This window comes from Rhyacophila brunnea, unplaced genomic scaffold (genome assembly GCF_057557595.1).
Source record: "Rhyacophila brunnea isolate RB1 unplaced genomic scaffold, BYU_Rbru_1.0 scaffold_22, whole genome shotgun sequence".
Classification (NCBI taxonomy): domain Eukaryota; kingdom Metazoa; phylum Arthropoda; class Insecta; order Trichoptera; family Rhyacophilidae; genus Rhyacophila; species Rhyacophila brunnea.
Window position 1 is genome coordinate 11,536,188 of NW_028232882.1, and position 19,469 is coordinate 11,555,656.

The 19,469-nt window shown below is 38.4% G+C and overlaps 1 protein-coding gene across 1 annotated transcript; it reads left to right on the forward strand.

Annotated features, from left to right (window-relative positions):
- Positions 1–464: 464 nt before the first annotated feature.
- LOC147070038 (uncharacterized) lies at positions 465–9,680 on the forward strand. Its single transcript, XM_085949967.1, has 4 exons — positions 465–1,096; positions 2,645–2,967; positions 4,579–4,790; positions 6,243–9,680. The coding sequence occupies exons 1-4, from the start codon at positions 1,025–1,027 to the stop codon at positions 8,819–8,821; spliced, it is 3,186 nt and encodes a 1,061-aa protein (XP_085806093.1). The 5' UTR covers positions 465–1,024; the 3' UTR covers positions 8,822–9,680.
- The last annotated feature ends 9,789 nt before the right edge of the window (positions 9,681–19,469 follow it).

Sequence of the window (19,469 nt, forward strand, 5' to 3'; positions counted from 1 at the left end):
GTACGCGTTGTTATCTGTTGTAAATGTATACGTTTTTTGTTTCTCAGAAAAAAACGGAGAATTTGAGAAACTCCGAGACCCTTTTTTATTTAGGTACCTCTTCCGACCAAAAATGGTTACCGAAGAATTCAAGAAATTTCATTTTAAACCAAAGAGTTTTTTTTTCGTTTTTCGAGTAATTTTTTCTCTAAGTTCTCCAAATCTTATATTGCGAAATTATAGTACTTTGCACCAATTTATCGAACGAAAATATCGACATTAATACAAAAAATGTTTTATATCGTACATAGTACGCGGACCAAAATTATAGTACAAATACTATAATTATAGTACGGTTGGCAACACTGGTTGGGCTGTTTACAGCCGTTACCTCTTCTACCACGTTAGAACCTTCTTTTACCGACTGAGCTTCATTTGATGTTTTTCTACCGCAGAAGAGAAGAGATGGCGCTGATCGGTATTTTGCCATAAAGGCCACCATTGTTGGAAATCAGCCTGCTGTTTCTCCCTGACTCGACCAAATCGCGAATTATTTTATGTTTTTGTGATATTCGTCATCGCCTTAGGTCATTATTTATTAGTTATTTTAAATTCGTCGTCTGTATTGCGGCGCGTCAGATTATCGACACCGATAAGTCTGCTATATTTACTATTTAAAACGTGTTTCATCCGAGCATCGATTTGACGATTACCATTCCCACATCCATTTAATTTTCGTGTGCGTTTCGAAAACATACTCGTTTCGGCTTCCTTCACTGCGTGTTTAGAGGGTAGTGTTTGCTCTATTCAGTTTTAGCCGTGTGAAATGTTCATAAGTTGACGGCTTCGGTTGCAGCTGCGTCGCGGTCACGTCGATGGTGAGAACGGTGCACCTGACGTGAAGGATGGACATCCGTCGAAAAGTCGCCGGCTTTGATATGGGAGATTGATTCGACGTCGAAATCGGCCAAAGCCATCGCCCCGTTGTCGAGTCGAGGGGTTTCGGTGGTATTTTTGGTCTTTCGAGTGCATTTAAACACTCAAAATGTCAGGGGGTCCGCACCACAACCCTCACGGTAGACAAGGGCAACCGGCCCCCGGATGGAATCATTTGCAGGTATGTGCGAAGCTTCGTGGCTTTAAACACCCTATTTTAATAACAATTGTAAGTATCTTCACACAACTACCCAAATTGAATACACGCCAGTATAAATATTACCACTCGAACCATTATTTTCTTAAATATTTTCAAACGGTCTACATACTACCGATAATATGATTATTATTTTTGCTTTCATAGTGTCACGATTATAATAAAATTATCCACCTTGAGTGTATGGTTAGGGATGTAATTATGACAGCTAGTCCACATTGACAGTAGGACTTTATTCTCTCACTAAACCAATCTGTGGCTATTGTGTATGTAGTATACCTACCATTATCTATTTACACCTATATAGCTATGTTTGTAAACAATACTACCTAAGTACCATAAAGTAAATTTAAATTTAGAATATCAAAAATATGTTAATTATCTATGCTCTACAATGACATAATATGTGTGCTCTATCATAGGCATCAAATTTAATGTAATCATGGTTGACCTAAAATTAAAACCCATCTAAAATGAATTCATTACCTTTGACTGTACACATTGTCACTGGGAAGAGATTTCACCCCTTATTAAGTAAACTTTAAGGTATTCAAAAATTCATCTGTCGGTAATTAATGGCCAAGTTCTCTGTCAATCGTGGCTCTACAACTACTTGTGCGAATGTGGTCTGCATTACAATTTCACAGCATGGTTCGTTGGACCCGATACATCTCGATAACAGTCACTAACATTGCTATGAGTTGGCCAATCAAAATTAAATTCGATAACAGCTAAATACTAACTGCTTTCAAACATTGATTTCAGCTTAGTCAAGGATAGTGGAATATGAACTATCCGAGGCTTCGCTGTGTTAATTCACCACTCCATCCGGTTGATTATATTATTCAATATGTGTAAAGTTTTATCTCATCATGAGATCGGTGGTTGAAGTATACCAAATAAATAATATGCCATCTGGTATTTTAACATAATCGGAAGACAAAAAAAATTAAGTTATGCTTTTATATACAAGAACTTCTTCACTGGCGCTACAGTTGTAGGTGGATCTTGGCCGCCTCGACCAGAATGCTCCATTCTGATCAGTGTTACACTTTCATTTCCAATCGATCACTCCCAGTGCTCTGTAGACTATGGAAGTCACCAAATGTTTTGAATCAATCCTCATCCAGACACCGATTACATAAAATCTGGTTTTCATTTATAATAGTACTCACCTACTGTCAAATACAATTTCATTGTACTAACTACATAATGTTCCAATTGAATTTCAATAATGAAGTTACATTTCAAAAATACAGAACAAGTTGTATAGTAATGTGAGGTGACTTCCCCCAATGTAGTGTACCTCTACCATCATAGTCCAATGTGTATGATACTGGGGGTTCCAGGTTTAATTACCGGTGAGGTCACAATACATTTGTCTGATTTTCTCAAACCTGGGTGTTTCTGTGATTGTTTCACTGCTACTGTTATATAGTACTGTAATTGTGCCTCATAGTAGTATTGAATGTTTTTTGTGATCAACGATTTATTGTGAATATGATTTTGCAGGTCCCGAATTACTTCCCGCGGCAGCCCCAGATAGCGCACATGTCGTCGGACCGGCCGCTGTCACACTCGCCGCTCACGTGGCACACGCCCACCCCGCCCGACCACCAGCAGGCGCTGATGAAGGGGGCGCCCAACCTCTTCAGACACACGCCCACGCCGCCGGACGTGCAGGCCCTCAAGCCTGGCCCTCCCAACTCTATGTTTCGTCACACGCCGACGCCCCCCGACAGGGACACCCTCAAGTCCTACCGGCACACTCCCACCCCGCCTGACCCCACGCAAGCTATGGCAACCGCCATCAAGGGAAACGCTGCTATGTATCGGTAAATCATAATAATGTATTTTTTTTTTCTCTTATTCGTAAACTCACAAGCTAAGACCATCACGATGGTTATATACGCAACCATAAATCGTAAAAAGTAGCTGCCTCAGTGAACATTTCTGGGACAGTTCGACGAACATGAGGATATTTCGCAAATCAATCCACAGCACGATCAGATGTTAATAATACGTCAACATTGATATATCAATTAATTGAACTGATGTTTATGTGATAGAATTTCATTATAATGGTTGGAATTGGATTTGGAAGCAGGATTTTTATTTCCATACTATCTCCCGGGGGAATTGCCATGAAGTCAATTCGCTGAGTAAGTACTAAACATAATAAATGAGTAAAGAAAAGAGAAACTCTTTAATCTCATCCAAGCTACAGAGGATTTGCACTTGCTGCATCATCAACGAGCAGAGAAGGGGTCTGGAGTGAAGGTGCAGAAGTCGTATTAGCGAAAGGTACAAAAAACTTGGACTCGCATTAAAATTAACGACTCTAAAGTAAGATGTGGCTGTATAGACGCATCCTCAAAATTCCTCGGACTGACCGGGTGACAAATGTTGAAGTTCTCAATCGAATGGGGAAGGACCGAGAAGTTCTACGTAGTATCAAAACCAGGAAACTACAGTAACTCGGCCACATTATGAGAGGACAAAAGTACATTATTCCCCAACTTGTCATTCAAGGAAAGATCAATGGTAAGCGTAGCAGAGGACTGTGCCGCATTTCGTGGCTTAAGAACCTCCGTGATCGGTACGAGTGCAGCTCCACTGCTAAGATCACCTTGATGGTGGCCGACCTCCGCTAGGGGATGGCACAACAAGAAGAAGAAAGTATACTATCGACAAATAAATGCCAATGTTTATTCATAACCCCCTACCTATTTGAAGTTAATCTTCTGCCCGTGGACGTGCACCCTACATAACAGAGATGCATCCTATTTTCTGTACAGCGGCCAAAATATGAGGCATTTAAGTACTATTTAAATTTACATATTCATCGGAGACTTAAACCATGGAGTAATTCCAGGAAACACGTAATGGGAAGTGTTTTGCCTTCTGGGTGTGATAGTATATTTTCGAGTGTGGAGAAATACGGGATAAACTTACACACGTTTTAAATAATATGTTATTTTCTAAAGTTTGTCACATAACCAAAATACGCATTCAATATTACTAATATTTCCGGATATTCCGGAGGCTTTGTATTTTATGGCCTGACCATCATTAACAAAATTCAGCTTAAAAATCTTGGTCTACAGCGACTGGCTTTGCATTTCTATCTTATTAATCTGTTCCTCAAGTAAATCACTCACTAAGGGATTCTTGATACCCAGTAGTGTGATATCCATCGTGTGACAATATTCATCTCGGTATTTGTCATCTGTAATGATTAACTTCTACCTCGGTCGAGGCCTGAGATTCTTCCAGACCTGCTTTTCCCTATAACCATACGTTGGATCACTGGTTTCAATATTAGCTCCGTTTGTCATGCTCTGAAGTATTCAAGTTATCAATTCCAAACGTGTTATCTCGTTTCCATAAAACTGTTAGTCATAATTGTGTAACTCGGTCTGATTGACTCATTGTTATATTTCCAGTCTCACGCCGACCCCGCCTGACCCAGTGTCCCACACCATGAAGCCGGGAGTGTCACTGTACAGACGGACGCCCCCCTTGCCGGTGCCGCAACAGGACTGTCACAAGGGCGCTCCCAGTCCGCTGTTTAACCTGCAACAAATGATTTCTGACAGCCGCAACGCTCAGGCTCAGCGCACTTCAGAATCTCTTCGCGGTGAAGTATCTCTTAATTGTAATAATATTTCATCAACTTTTTATCAATTCTATGGTTCTGGGTTAAAAATTCTTATATCAGTTTTAATGCAACTGAGACTACCATAATGTTTCACAATATTATAGGTAGAAAAAAATATTAATATTATTTATTTAGTATTTCTTTTGTACAGTAATACAAACTTATCTAAAGAACGGTCAAAAATGGAACTACGAGCTACCATATGAACGCCATTTTGAAAACGCCATTCTAATGTCAGATTGTGTCCAGTTGCGAGTCTTGACTGGGTAGTTTTTGACTGTGGCTCCCCCATCAATTCTTCAGATAAGTTTGTAGGTCTGTACATATTGGTTAAGTGTGATTAAAATCTTTATATTTTGTACCATAATATAATGAGAATTTTATGCTTTTACTGACTATATTAATTAATAGTGTGTACTTAATGTATCTACAAGGGGTTTTTAGAAACACTGGAAATATTCAAAATTTGTTTTTATACATGATCCTTTACTCGGGCAATGTCAATTTTATCGTATTAATTTATTATATAACTGAGAATCGACTGTATTCGTTGTCATTGTGCATTTACCATTGGTGAGTGCTCATATTGCATGAAAATGACGTTTGTAGGCAAATGGAATGGTACAAATAGGACATGTTTTCATGACAAGAATTTTTGTCGTAAAACCACAGAATTCTACCACCTATAAAAAGCATAATATAGAAGCAAAAAAAAACAGAGCTTGCAGTTTATTTTTTAACCAGCTGCATGTTAATTCGCATTGCGGATTCATCTATAGCAAACGTCACTGTGTTACCATTCCGCTCTCGTCTGTCAAAAACTTCAAGCATTTCAACACAATTTTCGATTCACTCAAACAGACAAATCCATCAATAATTAAATGTGCATTCTATTGCTAAGTTAAACCCAGAAAATTTCTTGCTTTGCAAATAGATGTTATTGTTTTATTAATTAGCTACGTATACCGTACTTGTTTCACTTGTACTGGAACCATACATCAAACATTACAATGCAAATGTGGCCTGTGGAAGTACAGACTGCATCAATAATTATTGTACATGGTAAAGCCAACAAATTCAAAAATATTGTGTATTACCAAACATCACCAATATACATAATATTAATATTCTGTGTCTACTCATTTTACTAGGCTAAATATACCCCAGCAATGTCATTGAGTGCTACATTACTCAAATTTAATATGGCTCCCTCTAGTCATACCTGATTCACCCTGAACCGCTGTCAATGTTGTCAATGAATAGGGCGAGTGCATGATCTTGCCTTGTGATAAAGAAATAATTCACCATACAACTATTAATGAAATTGTGCCTCACTGTCTAGTTTTAGAAAGTAATAAATTTCATGACTTATTAACAGTGTGCAAGTAAATATAAAAATATGATCCTTTAGAATGAAGCACAATTTTGATGTCTCATTTTTCTCTGCAGATAATCTGATGGGTCGCGCGGAGGGAATGGGATACCCACGTCACTCCCCCGGTCCTGCCACCGGATCCATGGATCTGTCGGTGGCGCGATCGCCCCGCAACGGCAGCCAGAACGGGGAGACGAGTCTCCTCCCGGTAGGCCTGTCCGTCCGGGACGCCACCAAAATCAACAGCCTCGACTCGGCCGAGATCACCAAGATCCACAGGGTGCCCGTCGGCTACCCGCCCAAGAGCGCAGACTTTGGCCCCGATCGAGCGGGGCCAGAGTCCCCTGGGGGGGCGGTCAGGCGTCCCGTCAAGAAGGCGGACTCCATCCTGGAACGCCTCAACAGCTCAGGGGATGACCATGCTGCACGCTCTCGCTCCCCCCACTCGGTGATTGTCAGCGCCCACTCCCTGGAGGACAGCAACGGCAGCAGCAGGGGATCATCGTCATCGGTCAACGTCACCCCGGCCGTGGGGGCTCACCCCTATCCTGTCTGCGAGCCCGCTAGCATGGCCCGCGCCAGCCCGCCCCCTTTCCCCTTAGCCGACCTCACCCTCGCCCCGCGGAACCCGCCCGTCTCCGGTGCTGACCTCGACCGCGCTCTATCTCCTCGGAGACCGCCCGCGCCACCGGAGGCACCCTCAGTCATCATGGGGAATGCCAAACCGCCACGTCCTGATCCCGCCGTTCCGCCCGGCGACCGCTCGGATGGGGACTCTGACGGCTCATCTGGGGACGGCCGGTCCAAGAGGAGACGGAAACAGCTCAAGACCTCTAGGATCGACAACGACGAAATTGCCCGCGGGGCAGAGCTCGCCGACCGCCCCACTTACCAGAGTGACAGGATCACCCCGCCCGCTCCGCCAGAGAGCCTTTCGATAGACCCGGTAAGCCGGGTACCATCCGCTCTCCCTGTCGAACCTGTCATTCCTCCTCGGGCGCCCTTTTTCGAGAGCGAGGGTCGGCCCGTCACTGAGAACGGAACCCTGCCACCCCGGAGGAGATCGGATTCAGAGGACGATGCCGCACCGGCTGTGTCCAAGACCAGAAGAAAAACCTGCTCCGACTCCGAAACCGTGGACAACATCGCTGCTATGATCGCCTCAGCTGACCCCGCTGAAGCTTTTCCAGAACCGCCGGCAGCCCTTGCCAATGGTGCTGACTCTTTTCCCACCCCTCCCGAGACCGCCGAAAGCCTCAAGCGTGTCCTGGGCGACCCCGATGTTGAACCTTCTGCTTCTATAGACGCTGTCGATGAGTCTCAGCTAAGAAAACGACCGGAATCTCCCTACAAAAGTCCTCCGAAGGTCGACCCTATACACAATAGGGGCAAGATCGAGGCAGAGTCTTCCAGTTTTGTTAGAGTGGAAAACGAATTGGAGAAGATGTTCGCCGGCATTGAGGAAGAGGCTGGCGATCGATCGCTGGATCCTGTGACAGGCCTCATGACAGAGCGCGCGGGCGACCTACCTGAAACGGCTGCCGCCCCCGAGAAAGCTGCCCCTGAGAAAGCTACCCCCAAAAAGAAGCGGACGCCACGCCGAGCATCTGCAGGCGCGCCCTCCAGTGATGAAGGGGGCCCCAAGAGAAAAAGGAGAGCAACCAAGAGGTCGAATCCGACAGGAGAGAGTGAGGAGACAGCCGAACCCAAAAAAGCCAAGGATCCGCTGGCGGAAGACAGCGCAATTGGCAGAGCAGAGCGACCCGCCGCCAAGAGTGAGGCGGTCGCCTCCAAGGATGCAGACGATTCGGGCGGCGACACTGGTTCGGCCAAGTCTCGAGGTCCATACGTACAGATTCGTGGCCCGCGTGATTCCCCACTCTCTGTAAGTGTCATCAACGCCCCCGCACAGGAGGAAGATGCCGACCGCCCCCCTCAGAGAGTGAAGGGCCCCAGGTCCAAGTCCTCACTCAACAGTGACGGAGATTTCAGAAGCAAGGTTAAGTCTAAGGGCCTTCATGGCAGCACCCTCAGTGTGAAGTATGATGCGGTCACGGCTGATGCCAGCTGGATCTGCGTCTTCTGCAAACGTGGCCCGCATACGGGTGGGACTGCCGGTCACCCCCCGCAAGGCGGGGCTAGAAATATGGGGGACCTCTTCGGCCCCTATGTCGTAACCTCCGACTGCGCCGAGTTCCGGGATGCCACAAGGGACCCACGGGACGCTGAATTCAAGGGAAGGATCGCTCGTGGCCCTGGCACCCTCGCCCAGCATCGACAGGCCCGTGGCGCCAAAAGGCCCAAGGTGGAGCCGGAACCGGCTGAGACCGAGCGAGCTGTCTTTCCTAACGAGGAGATGTACGCGGGCATGACGGAAGCAGTTGACGGCACCTACGAAGTCTGGCTGCACGAGGAGTGCGCGGTGTGGGCGCCTGGCCTATTGCTGGTGGGCGCCAAGGTAGTGGGACTGGAGGGGGCGGTGTGGGGATGCTGCGCCGTACGCTGCCGCCGGTGCCACTCCCTGGGAGCATCCATAGCGTGTCTGCGCCGAGGCTGCTCTGAGACCATGCACGTCAACTGCGCACGTGCCGAGATGTGGCGTCTGAGCGCTGACGACTTCACCGTGTACTGCAAGGAACACGGGCCACCGTGACAGTCCGCCTCCGCCTCCCCCCGCTCATGACTTCCGCCCTCGCCCCTCTCCCTCGAAAATTGCGCTGTCGGGACGGGGCGGGCCTCCCCCGGAAGCGTGAACTCGTGAAGCGAACGTTTGCGGTAGCATTTTTACTGGACACCCTCGATTTGTGCGCGAGCGTCGGCCGCCCCCGGACTTGTGTATTTGTACATAGTTAATTTATGATTACGATTTTCGCTTGTCGCCGTACACCGCACGTTGTCCGCCCTCGACCGCGCGCGTCGTCCGGGCGGCTCACGTCAATGCGTATCGTTTTGTGATAGTACTCTTGATTGTGTGCGATCGTATTATTACGCTTACGGGACGGGTGCCATCACTCGACCCGCCGGACATTGTCGCATCCCTGGTGTCTTCCCGGAGAGCGATTCTGGTTTCGTTGTTTCGGATTAATTTGGAAATACTTCCGGTCGTGCGATTATTTTATTGTGTATTTATTATTAATTAACGTAGACTAAATTTGTGTCTAAACTTTATGGCGAGTTTCGAGTCGCGTCGACGAGTGGCCACGCAGAAAATATTGATTAGCGCGCACGCAAACCTTAGGAAATGTTTCGTCCTCGATATTATGTATATTAATTATCCCCACTTTTAAGATTTGCAAGTCTGAACCGATTTTTCCACCGTAGGAGAGTATGACACGTTTTTATACAATGCAAAAATCTTTCTTATAATTTAGATATTGTTACACTCTAAGATGATTGTGAGAAGTGAACACTTTTTTTTTTATAAAGCTGTAATGTTGTAATGTTTATGGTCAGCTAAATATTACAAAATCAAAAAAACTTGATAAACTCAATCTATCAGTCTATTGTCATTTAACAAGAAAAATAAATGATGTGTATTCCTGTGTATTATCAATCTAATAATTCTTTTTATGTAGCTCTAAATTCATATTGTATATTTTATTACAATAAATCGGATATTGGATAAGATGAAATTAAACGTTTATTGTGATTGACGTTATTTTTGATTTTTTTATCAAAGCATGTTGATCACAGTAAGTAATATAAAAAAATATTTTTGCTTTACATAATGTTATTATTTAAATAAAAACTCATGTATGAAGACATTTTATTATTTATGGTAACCTGTCATAAAGTAAATTAAAAAGTATAATTTTTAACATTGTTCAAAATTAATATTGTATCAATTCGTTCCCGCATCCAAATGCAATGCGTTGATTTAACATAGGACTGACGATTCATTGTTATATCATTTAAAATCAATTCTGATTATTTCTCCCCAATTTGCTCGGAAACCAGAAACGCATGTGTCCCAGCAAATCGTCCACATCGCATTCAGGAATAAACCTTATAGATAAATTCTGATAATGATGCCAAGGTGAGAATAAATATGTTCAGAACAGTTTCCTCATCTCAGTGACAATATTGAAATATCTAACACAATTTCTGAAAACATTATTTTTTAGCATATATAACATATTCATGTGAACTGCAAAATACCATATTGATTTATTTTTTGAACCAAAATGAAATTTTGAAAGTGACTTTTTTATTGCCACAGATTATTAAAGTATGTAGGTATATCACAAATTTTGTTTTAAAAACAGTGAACAAAAGTTTTAACACACGCTTTGTTTGTGTGTTTAAAATTTTCAATTATGAAACCCTTAATATTAGAATATTTCAAAGCATTCCATTGATTTACTTTTTTAAAAATATGACATACGTGTTTTGAAAAATTTCAAATTTAATAGTAGAAGGCTAGTTTTGCATTTTAACGAAGAACTAAATAATTAGAAAAAACTTACACAGGTGTGCTGTTTGTATCTTAAGGTATCTAAACGGTATTTTAAATATAATATTAATTAAAACCTAGGACCTTCACATTGCCTTTCAAATATTTCATTGGAATCGCTGTCAAGTTTAAACTTATCGGATCCAATAATATTTTACCTCAATAGAGTGAAGCAATTATGTACAATAAATATACAATTATTTCTGCAAATTGAAATACATGGGAAAGTATGTATAAACAGCTTGAAAACAAGGCTTCTTGTAACTTATCAACAATTCTATTCAGCCACCAAATTTTTGACATATCTCAACTACTACGCCCAAATGAATTATTCTTCGTCGGTTCATTGTTATTCATAATATGGTATATGTAGCTCAGAAAACACAGTTTCCCAACCTTGATTAATCAAACTGCTCTATCATCAATGAAATTCTCTCAAATTGGACTATACATAATACAGTACTCTCTCAGTAATCCGCCGCTTGATTATCCGACAACTACTATAATCCGCTGTTATTTTTACTAGTTGAAAGCACAAAATCAAGCTCCATAATTCGCCGCCGGTATTCGTATGTCAAATTCAGTAGTCCGCCGCGTGCCATGTCAGCTGGAATTTCGATGGATGCAAGAAGCAGAGAAGGGGGGAATTTCCAAAACCTTAAAGGAAATTAACATAAAAACATCGTATTTAATGTAGCTGAGGCATGGAACAACCTACCAGGACTTTGCTAGTACAAATTTCTCAATAAAAACTATTTTTACGAAATACCTATTTTAATTTTTACCATATTATCTATGTATGTACTATAATCCGCTGCTTTCACTAATTGGATAGTTGTCTGGTTTTTGTGTTGGCGGATTACTGAGAGAGTACTGTATCTAAAATGTATATTTTCTTAAATATGTACGGCAAGGATATGGGCGTACTTTGAATGGCTGTTTAATTTTTTACTGTATTAATTTACACTTTACCTACCACCCCTGACAATGTGGCATTTTATCGTGGCTAATGGTTACAAACTGCATACTGTCACTGCATTGTTGTTTGGGTCACCTTGCCCGGTGTTTGAATTTATATTATTACAAATGGCAGCGGTGCCTTCAAAAGTGGGTTGTGAAAATACTCATGAAATTTTCTGATTTTAAACGTCTGGAATTTTGTTTTATTTTGTCAACGTAATAACTAAGAAGTTAACAATAAACCGTGTCATGGATTTGTCATATTAATAATTATACGTAAAAAACTGATTTAAATCACAAAATTCATTCAATAAACTTGAACCCCAAAGTGATTGTATGTTCAAATGCTGTTTTATTTGACATGTCAATATATTTTAAATATTTGAAATTAAAAATTATAATTTAATCATTAGAGATTTGCTGATTGTTATTAAGCATTGACAGTTATTTAGCGTGTCTACTTTGTGTATTTTTTCGGTAGGTAAAGTGTTCATGGTTTTATTAGCAATTGTCATTATATAACTTTTTTTTGTATGTCCCGAATTGCATAACATTGTACCATTGTTGAATCACCGATTACAGAGAATTTGCTATGTAAATTGTTCAAGCCATGTTTACAATAATTGTCTTTACATGTATGAAGCGTTAGCGAAGGATGGAGGTAGGCTGTTAAGATCCGCCATAAATAGTGCACATTAAATTTTGTTAGTCATACGTATTTGTTTTTATTGAACTAAGACTACAATTTACAGATGATGTTGGTTAGTTTTTAAAAATGAAATAAACCCTGCCTAACCAAACCATAATAGTTTTGGTATACTTTGGGCGATCTGACAAACTAGTGCACACTTTTTCATTCATACTTATTTGTTTTCGTTAGCTTAAGAATTGTACATATTATTACACATATTGTTGGTTCATTTTTTTTAAATTCATTAAGCCCTGCCTAAAACAAACTATAATATGTAAAAATTATTATTCTATCTATAAAATATCCGAACTCATGTATGATTTAATTGCATAGTTTTAAATATTATGGCTTGGTTTCGCAGGGTTTAATTGAATTTTAAAAACTAACCAACACCATCTGTAAATTGTTGTCTTTTTTCAATGAAAACAAATACGTATGACTGACAAAGTTTAGTGTGCACTATTTATGGCTGATCTTAACAGCTTACCTCCACCTTTCGTTACTGTTATGAAGTAGCATTTGTTTGTTGACACCAGTCACTTGCTAATTTTGCTGTAATATCATTGTTCACAATAAAACCAAGAAAAATTTGGTTTCGTTAATATAAAACCAGTGTCTAATTTAATTTTGACTTTCTGTGGCATAGATTTTGTTGTTACCTCGCTTATTTGCAGTCTCATTCCTATAATCAAAGCTTCCAATGCCATCACTGTCTCTATATATAATATAGTTTATTGTCCAGAAACGCAGCTCACAAAATATAACTACATTATGTACCAGTTTTCATATCGACCTTGTTTAGGAAAAAGGGCGTAACCCTCACAGAACAAATTTTACAAGAGGGGCAAACAATGTTTTTTGAATGATTTTAGTTTAATATTTAAAAAAAAAAAAAAAAAAAAACATACATCGGGTGCATGATGATTGATGATTTGGTGTAATATATGTTCGATCTAATAATAATTAAAGAAGTTATTACAGAAAAATCATTAAAATTGAGGGTAAATGCTTTTTTCCTTAAATTAAAATTTAATTAATCTCAATTAAAACCTGAATTTAGATAATAATTCGGCATTTTCGGCTTATTTCCTTTTTATAGAACGTGTATTTAGTTGTATACATTGTTAATATCTAATAAAGCTCGTTTCGAAAAATCGAGGGTTACGCCTTTTTTCCTAAACACAGTTGATATAGTTTATTGTCCAGAAATGCAGCTCACAAAATATAATTACATAATGTACCAGTTTTCATATGAAATTGAACAATTAATTTACTTACAACGAAGTCCCCATTTTCCCACCAGATACCTTCTCTCTTCCAGGCCAACTTGTGTGTAAAAACCTTTTCAAAATATACATAGATAATCAAGAAATATGTAATATTAAATTTGGAGTTGTAAAAGAGAGAATCTCGAATATTTAGATGCATTTAGACCAAGCGAGCGAATGTTCATTCTTCCCCCACTCCTCGCCAAAAAGCGTTTACATTGAATTTCGCTGGAGTTGGGGAAGAATAAAAATCCGCTCGCTTGGTCCAAATCAAGCCTTATGTGTTATGTATTAGTTTCTGTGCAAGTTCAGATTTTTACATTAATTTATCACAGAATATGTCCCATGTAGGGATCTAAAATACATTTATAGTAAAATGGCAAAATTATATGTAAATTTTACATGCCTTTAACAATGTATCAAACAAAATCTTGTAAATTAGGACTGCCATATATTATATTTATGGAAAAAAGCAATATTTTTGTTAAACTGAGATATGTATGTACATAATAATTGGACATGGTTATGCAGAAAGTAGCCAGTCCACAAAAAAATTAAAAATGAGATATGATATAGATCAGATGCGAGAAGGTTTTCTCTACGTTCTGCTGAAAATAGCCAAGCCGCAAAAAAATTATTCTTGAAATAAAATACTATTTACAATTTTACATACATTTTTAATATCATGTTGTTGCTAAAGTGCCACTATCTCAGCTTGACATTATTGTGGACTGGCTACATTCTGCATAACTACGTTCAATTGGCTTTGGATTTTTAAGACTTAATTAATATACACATCAATACTTTCGTCTAGCTGTTTTTTTTTTTAGTTGGAATTGTGGTTTCAACCGGCAGTTCTCAATCTTAATCCATTCTTATTATATTTCCCTCCATCTTTTAAGCTGCTATCCGTTGTGGTTCATTTAAATTACATATAAAATAGTCTGTTTAATTAATATTACAATTCCCGTTACCTTAGGCTTGAAAATTACATAAGTTTATCACTGTATCTCTGGCTATCATTCTTTGTTTTACACATATAATATTTACCGCTGCTTAATCCATTTTCTTCAGTTCTTTCCACATCCTGCAGTGTACAAACTGATATTGTCATTATTTTTATTAGCCAAATTAGACCACCAGACTCTGCAATCTGGCTGTCTTCGAGATAATTGCATGTAACAATTATTAGTACATATATCTAATTACCATCATCCGACTTAGTCTCATGAATCCATTCTATAATCTATAATTTCATTCTTAATTGAAGGATCTTGATATTACTAAATATATGCAGTTTATTGGTTATCTGGTGACAAAAATGCTATGGAATCATCGCCATTTTGGCTTTCGAAGCACCCACGGCATTCGTTTTTGTTCTACAAGAAATCGGCCCATCGAGTTTGTGTAAAATAGAAAACATACTTTTTTTTTGTTCACTGGCAATGCCTTCTAGCTAGTAATAAATAATTACATGATAAAAAGAACTTTTTATATACCACGTTTTAAAATTTTCTGTTGAATCATATGAAATAAACTTGACAATTTTATGTATTAATAAATACTTTTTTTTGTACTTGATAGAAATACTGAATAAATATAGAATACTGAAATGTCATATTGATTTCCATAGTAACACACATATATATTAATAATTTAGTTGCTAGGACTGGACAAACAAGAAAACATTTGTACTGAACAAACAAGAATACGAGCTAATAAAAATGTGACAAAATGAGCACTGTCTTGAGATATGTATTGTTTTAACTTTCTTGTGATTAAATTACGTACATACAAACAAATACAATAAAACACTATACAATACCGAAGAGGTCAACCTCTGTCAAATTATTTTAATATTTTTTGTTTATGGTATAAATTTACCCTTCAATAATAATTATGATGAAACATCGAAAACTTTTTTTTTTGTCACTTAATTTTTAATTCCTGAGACAATAAAATCAATACGAGAAATTCTTACTGAATTCTGTGAGTGATAGAGAAAAAAATCTAGCATTCTGCACAATGACTATAGAAGACATTGTATCGAATTGAAACGTTAAAGAAAATCTTCTCTACTAGATGGAGCCTGATATATCAAAGTGAAGCTTAAAAAGTGGATTCATGAACCAACTTCTAAATTAGCTGTAAGCCATTTCGCAACATGGATTTGTTTGTAGCAAACCTTTAGACAATTCCCGCGTGCATCTGAAAAACAATTTTACATTCACTTCCAACAGTGAATTTATTAAATCTGCGGCTATTGCTGAGATTCACCTTGAAACTTGCATTTGTTGAGAATGTATTTTATTGTTTTATTAACTACCACATACGTACATACATACAATACTACGTTAACCATTTTGAATACAAAAAATCTTTGACATGTATTGGAACTAAACCACTGACATAATATAAATTAACGTAGCCGATTCTTTTGATCGTTGAATATAAATTATACTGTAGTACTTCAATCACATAATATACTATGTCTGAACGTCAACCGCCAACTATGAACAAAGATCCAATTCTAAGTAATTTTTTTTATTGTGGATTAACCAATGCAACCACACTTCAAACGTTCCATAAATGCCATCAAGTGCTTTAATACTAAAAGTTCACGTGGCTCCCTCTAGTTATAGTTCAAGTTCTTTGTATCGAGTGCCAATTCTCTAAAACTACTACACACGTATTATAGAAATGTGATAGCACCAACAGAATTCGGTATACGCAGGAAAACCTCGATTATCCGGACAAATTACGAATGAAAGTAGTCGGGGACAATCAAAAACCAAAATATCTGCAATAAACATTACTTTTCATATCATTATTTTAATAATCAATGTCGTCTTATGATCGTGGTGAAACAGGATAATCGAGGCTATACCTACTGTACTTTACATTGCTTAGTATTTTATACAGTAATAATTTGCACTTTCAATTCTGTTGAAAATGAGAGATAAGTGTAAAATAGAGAGACAATATTGTGTCGTTTGCTTAACTTTGTATGTGAATTTCTGTTGATTCGATTATGGCTAATTCAGCATATTGAAATCCTGTTTACAAGAAAACCAAGACTCGGCTGTCAATCGTATTTGTTAATACCAATGTGTCCAATTTAGTTACTTACAGTTTTCCATGTCATAGTAAACTGCTATAAATCTTGTTTTTAACTCAATTTTCAGAAACTACATACAAATTTTAATTAATCTTTTTCAAACTTATTTCTCTTTTCCCTATACCATGTAGTTTTTTTTTTCTCACTGCCATTTCTGTTTGGTTAAAGATTATTTATGCATTCTCATAGAATTGTCATCAAATTGATGCTTAAGCCTAGTACTCACGCACGTTCTTGCTCGACGGTTTCGCTCGATCGAACGTAAGCATGCTCGTCGTTGCATCCACACACTCGAGCAGCTCGACACAAGATGCCCAGTCAAAGTGCACACGTTAAGTCATGTTCAAGCGAATTTCTGTCGAGCATCGAGCAAGATTATGGCCCTTGAATCTTTTTCACATCGAGCCGTTTGCTTGATGTCAAACAAAAAAGCATCGAGAGCGATAGTACACATCTTGAGACATGTTCGAATGAGCGTAAAGCCATCGAGCAAGAACATTCGTGAGTACTTAGCATTATATTATAAGAAATAATGTAAACTTAAAGATGGAGGTGTTTTATTATTGTTTTGGTGAAATATAATATACATATGCTTCATTGTCACAGTGGTTAGATTTTGTAAGCATTGCGCGAGGTGTTTATTTATTTTTTTCTATTGAAACTTTCCAGATTTGTAATATTGTAATAATTTGTGTAGTCAAATAAATTTGATATTCATTACGGTGTACGGCCTACAAATGCATTGTAATTAGTTCTCTTGTTACTTTTTCATGGCAAAAATAAATAAATATGACAAATATTTTAAATCAAACCTGGTAAATAATGTTATTATAAAGGAAATCGATTGGTATATTGGAATTAAATGAGTACTTTAGTGGATGTATAGTATTAGATCATTCCTAACTGAATAAAGTGGCTAATTTGTCTAATGAGTGATTATTGTACATGATAAATGAATTAAATTGTGTAAAACTAATTAATATTGTAATTATAAAATGATATTTGTCATGACTCGTAGTGAAGTAAATCATTTACAAAAATCTTACAACCGTCTTTCATTTGCAATCGCTTAAAACACCCTTCTCCAGAACAAAACGTCAGCTGAATGCAAAACTATTCTAACTCACATTTGAAATATTTCAGAAGGGAGTTCTTTGAAACGACCTGGTTCAATTATTTGTATCAATAAATGTATTTTCTTCTTTCACCCTGTCACGACCCATTGGGGCATAGGGCAAGCACAAGTTCGCGCCACTTCCCTTGATCCATCGCCAACTCTTGCGCCTCCCGCCATGCCAGACCTGCAGCGCGTAGATCGTTTTTGTAGTACCGCTGCAGGGTGAGGGAGGGCCGGCCACGACGACGCAACCATTGAGGCCGTGTTACAAGGGTACGAAGTGTCACACTTTTTGGCGGCATCCGGAACACATGTCCCAGCCATGTAAAGTATCTCTTCGTGATTTTCAGTATTTCTACTAATATTTTTGCCAATTGAATATATTGAATTTTTGATATTTTTCTTAAATCTACCGATGTGCGAAATATTTCTCTTATGTTCGTTGGATTGTGTAACTAAAGAACACTGGCCTAGACCAGGGGTCGGCAAACCGAATGTGGCTTTTTTGGGTATTGGCGTGCGGCTCTTTGCGAAATTCCCAATTTTTACAAAAACTCTTGGAAAATTCACAATTTTTATTTTTTGTCATTGATTTGTACACTTATTATATTATATAATGACATTATCGCGTGCCTAATTTTTCCTCCTTGATGGTTGATGCAAAAAGGTATGATTGTTGTTTTAAATCCACCCATTGCAAAAGTCGACAAATCAAATTTTTCTCCATTTGATATTGACACGAGCACTTTTGAAATAATTTTTTTTTGGTGGATTTAACAAGTAAAGAGTTATATAGCTCCAAATTTGTAGGTCTTGCCACCAAAATTGAGGATTTGGAGAGAGAAAAATGCAATTAAATTTCACAACACAGCGGAGCGCTCTAAAAGATCTACATAATAAGGTAGATACAACGATTTTTAATACATGGTATAGCTTTCCGAACTCATATTCGAGTCTACACAATATGTATGTGAACAATCATTTTCAAACATGAACATTATAAAAAGCATTTAGATAATCCAAATAACCGATGAGAATTTGGAGTCGCGCCTAAAATTGAAAACTACAAGTTACATACCAAACATACAGACCCTCTCCAAAGAAATGCAAGGAAGGTCATTGTTCACACATTATATTTATAATTTCAACAATAAAAAAACTTATATTTGCATTAGTTTTATTCGCAAAATCTTCTTCACTTGATAAATTAATAAACAATAACATTCACTGAAATAAATCATATTTTTAAAAATATATGTATGGCTCTCGAAAAAAAATTTAACTGTTCTGATACTCATATTTGGCTCTTTTGGTCTAAGAGTTTGCCGACCCCTGGCCCAGACTATAGAATTTTAAGCAAAACCTTCACGGTACAAATTATATGGAATCAATTTTTGCTACTAATATGTAACAACATATTCACAATATAATTAATACCATTTGACAGTAAGATGTACACAAATAAATGCTAATAATGTGAAATGTAACACAATGGACCGGTGGTCCTTGTTTTTCTTCAATATCATTCATTTAGACTCGATCTCTACAGAAGCTTTTTTGAAAACCTATGATCGTGCAAACCACATTTAATTCGATAGCAATGTTTGCAGATGTGAAGTTTAGAAGTCGTATAATTTGTTTGCAGATTTATGAATGTTGGATAAAGGAACATTGTTTTACATGCATCTGAAGTA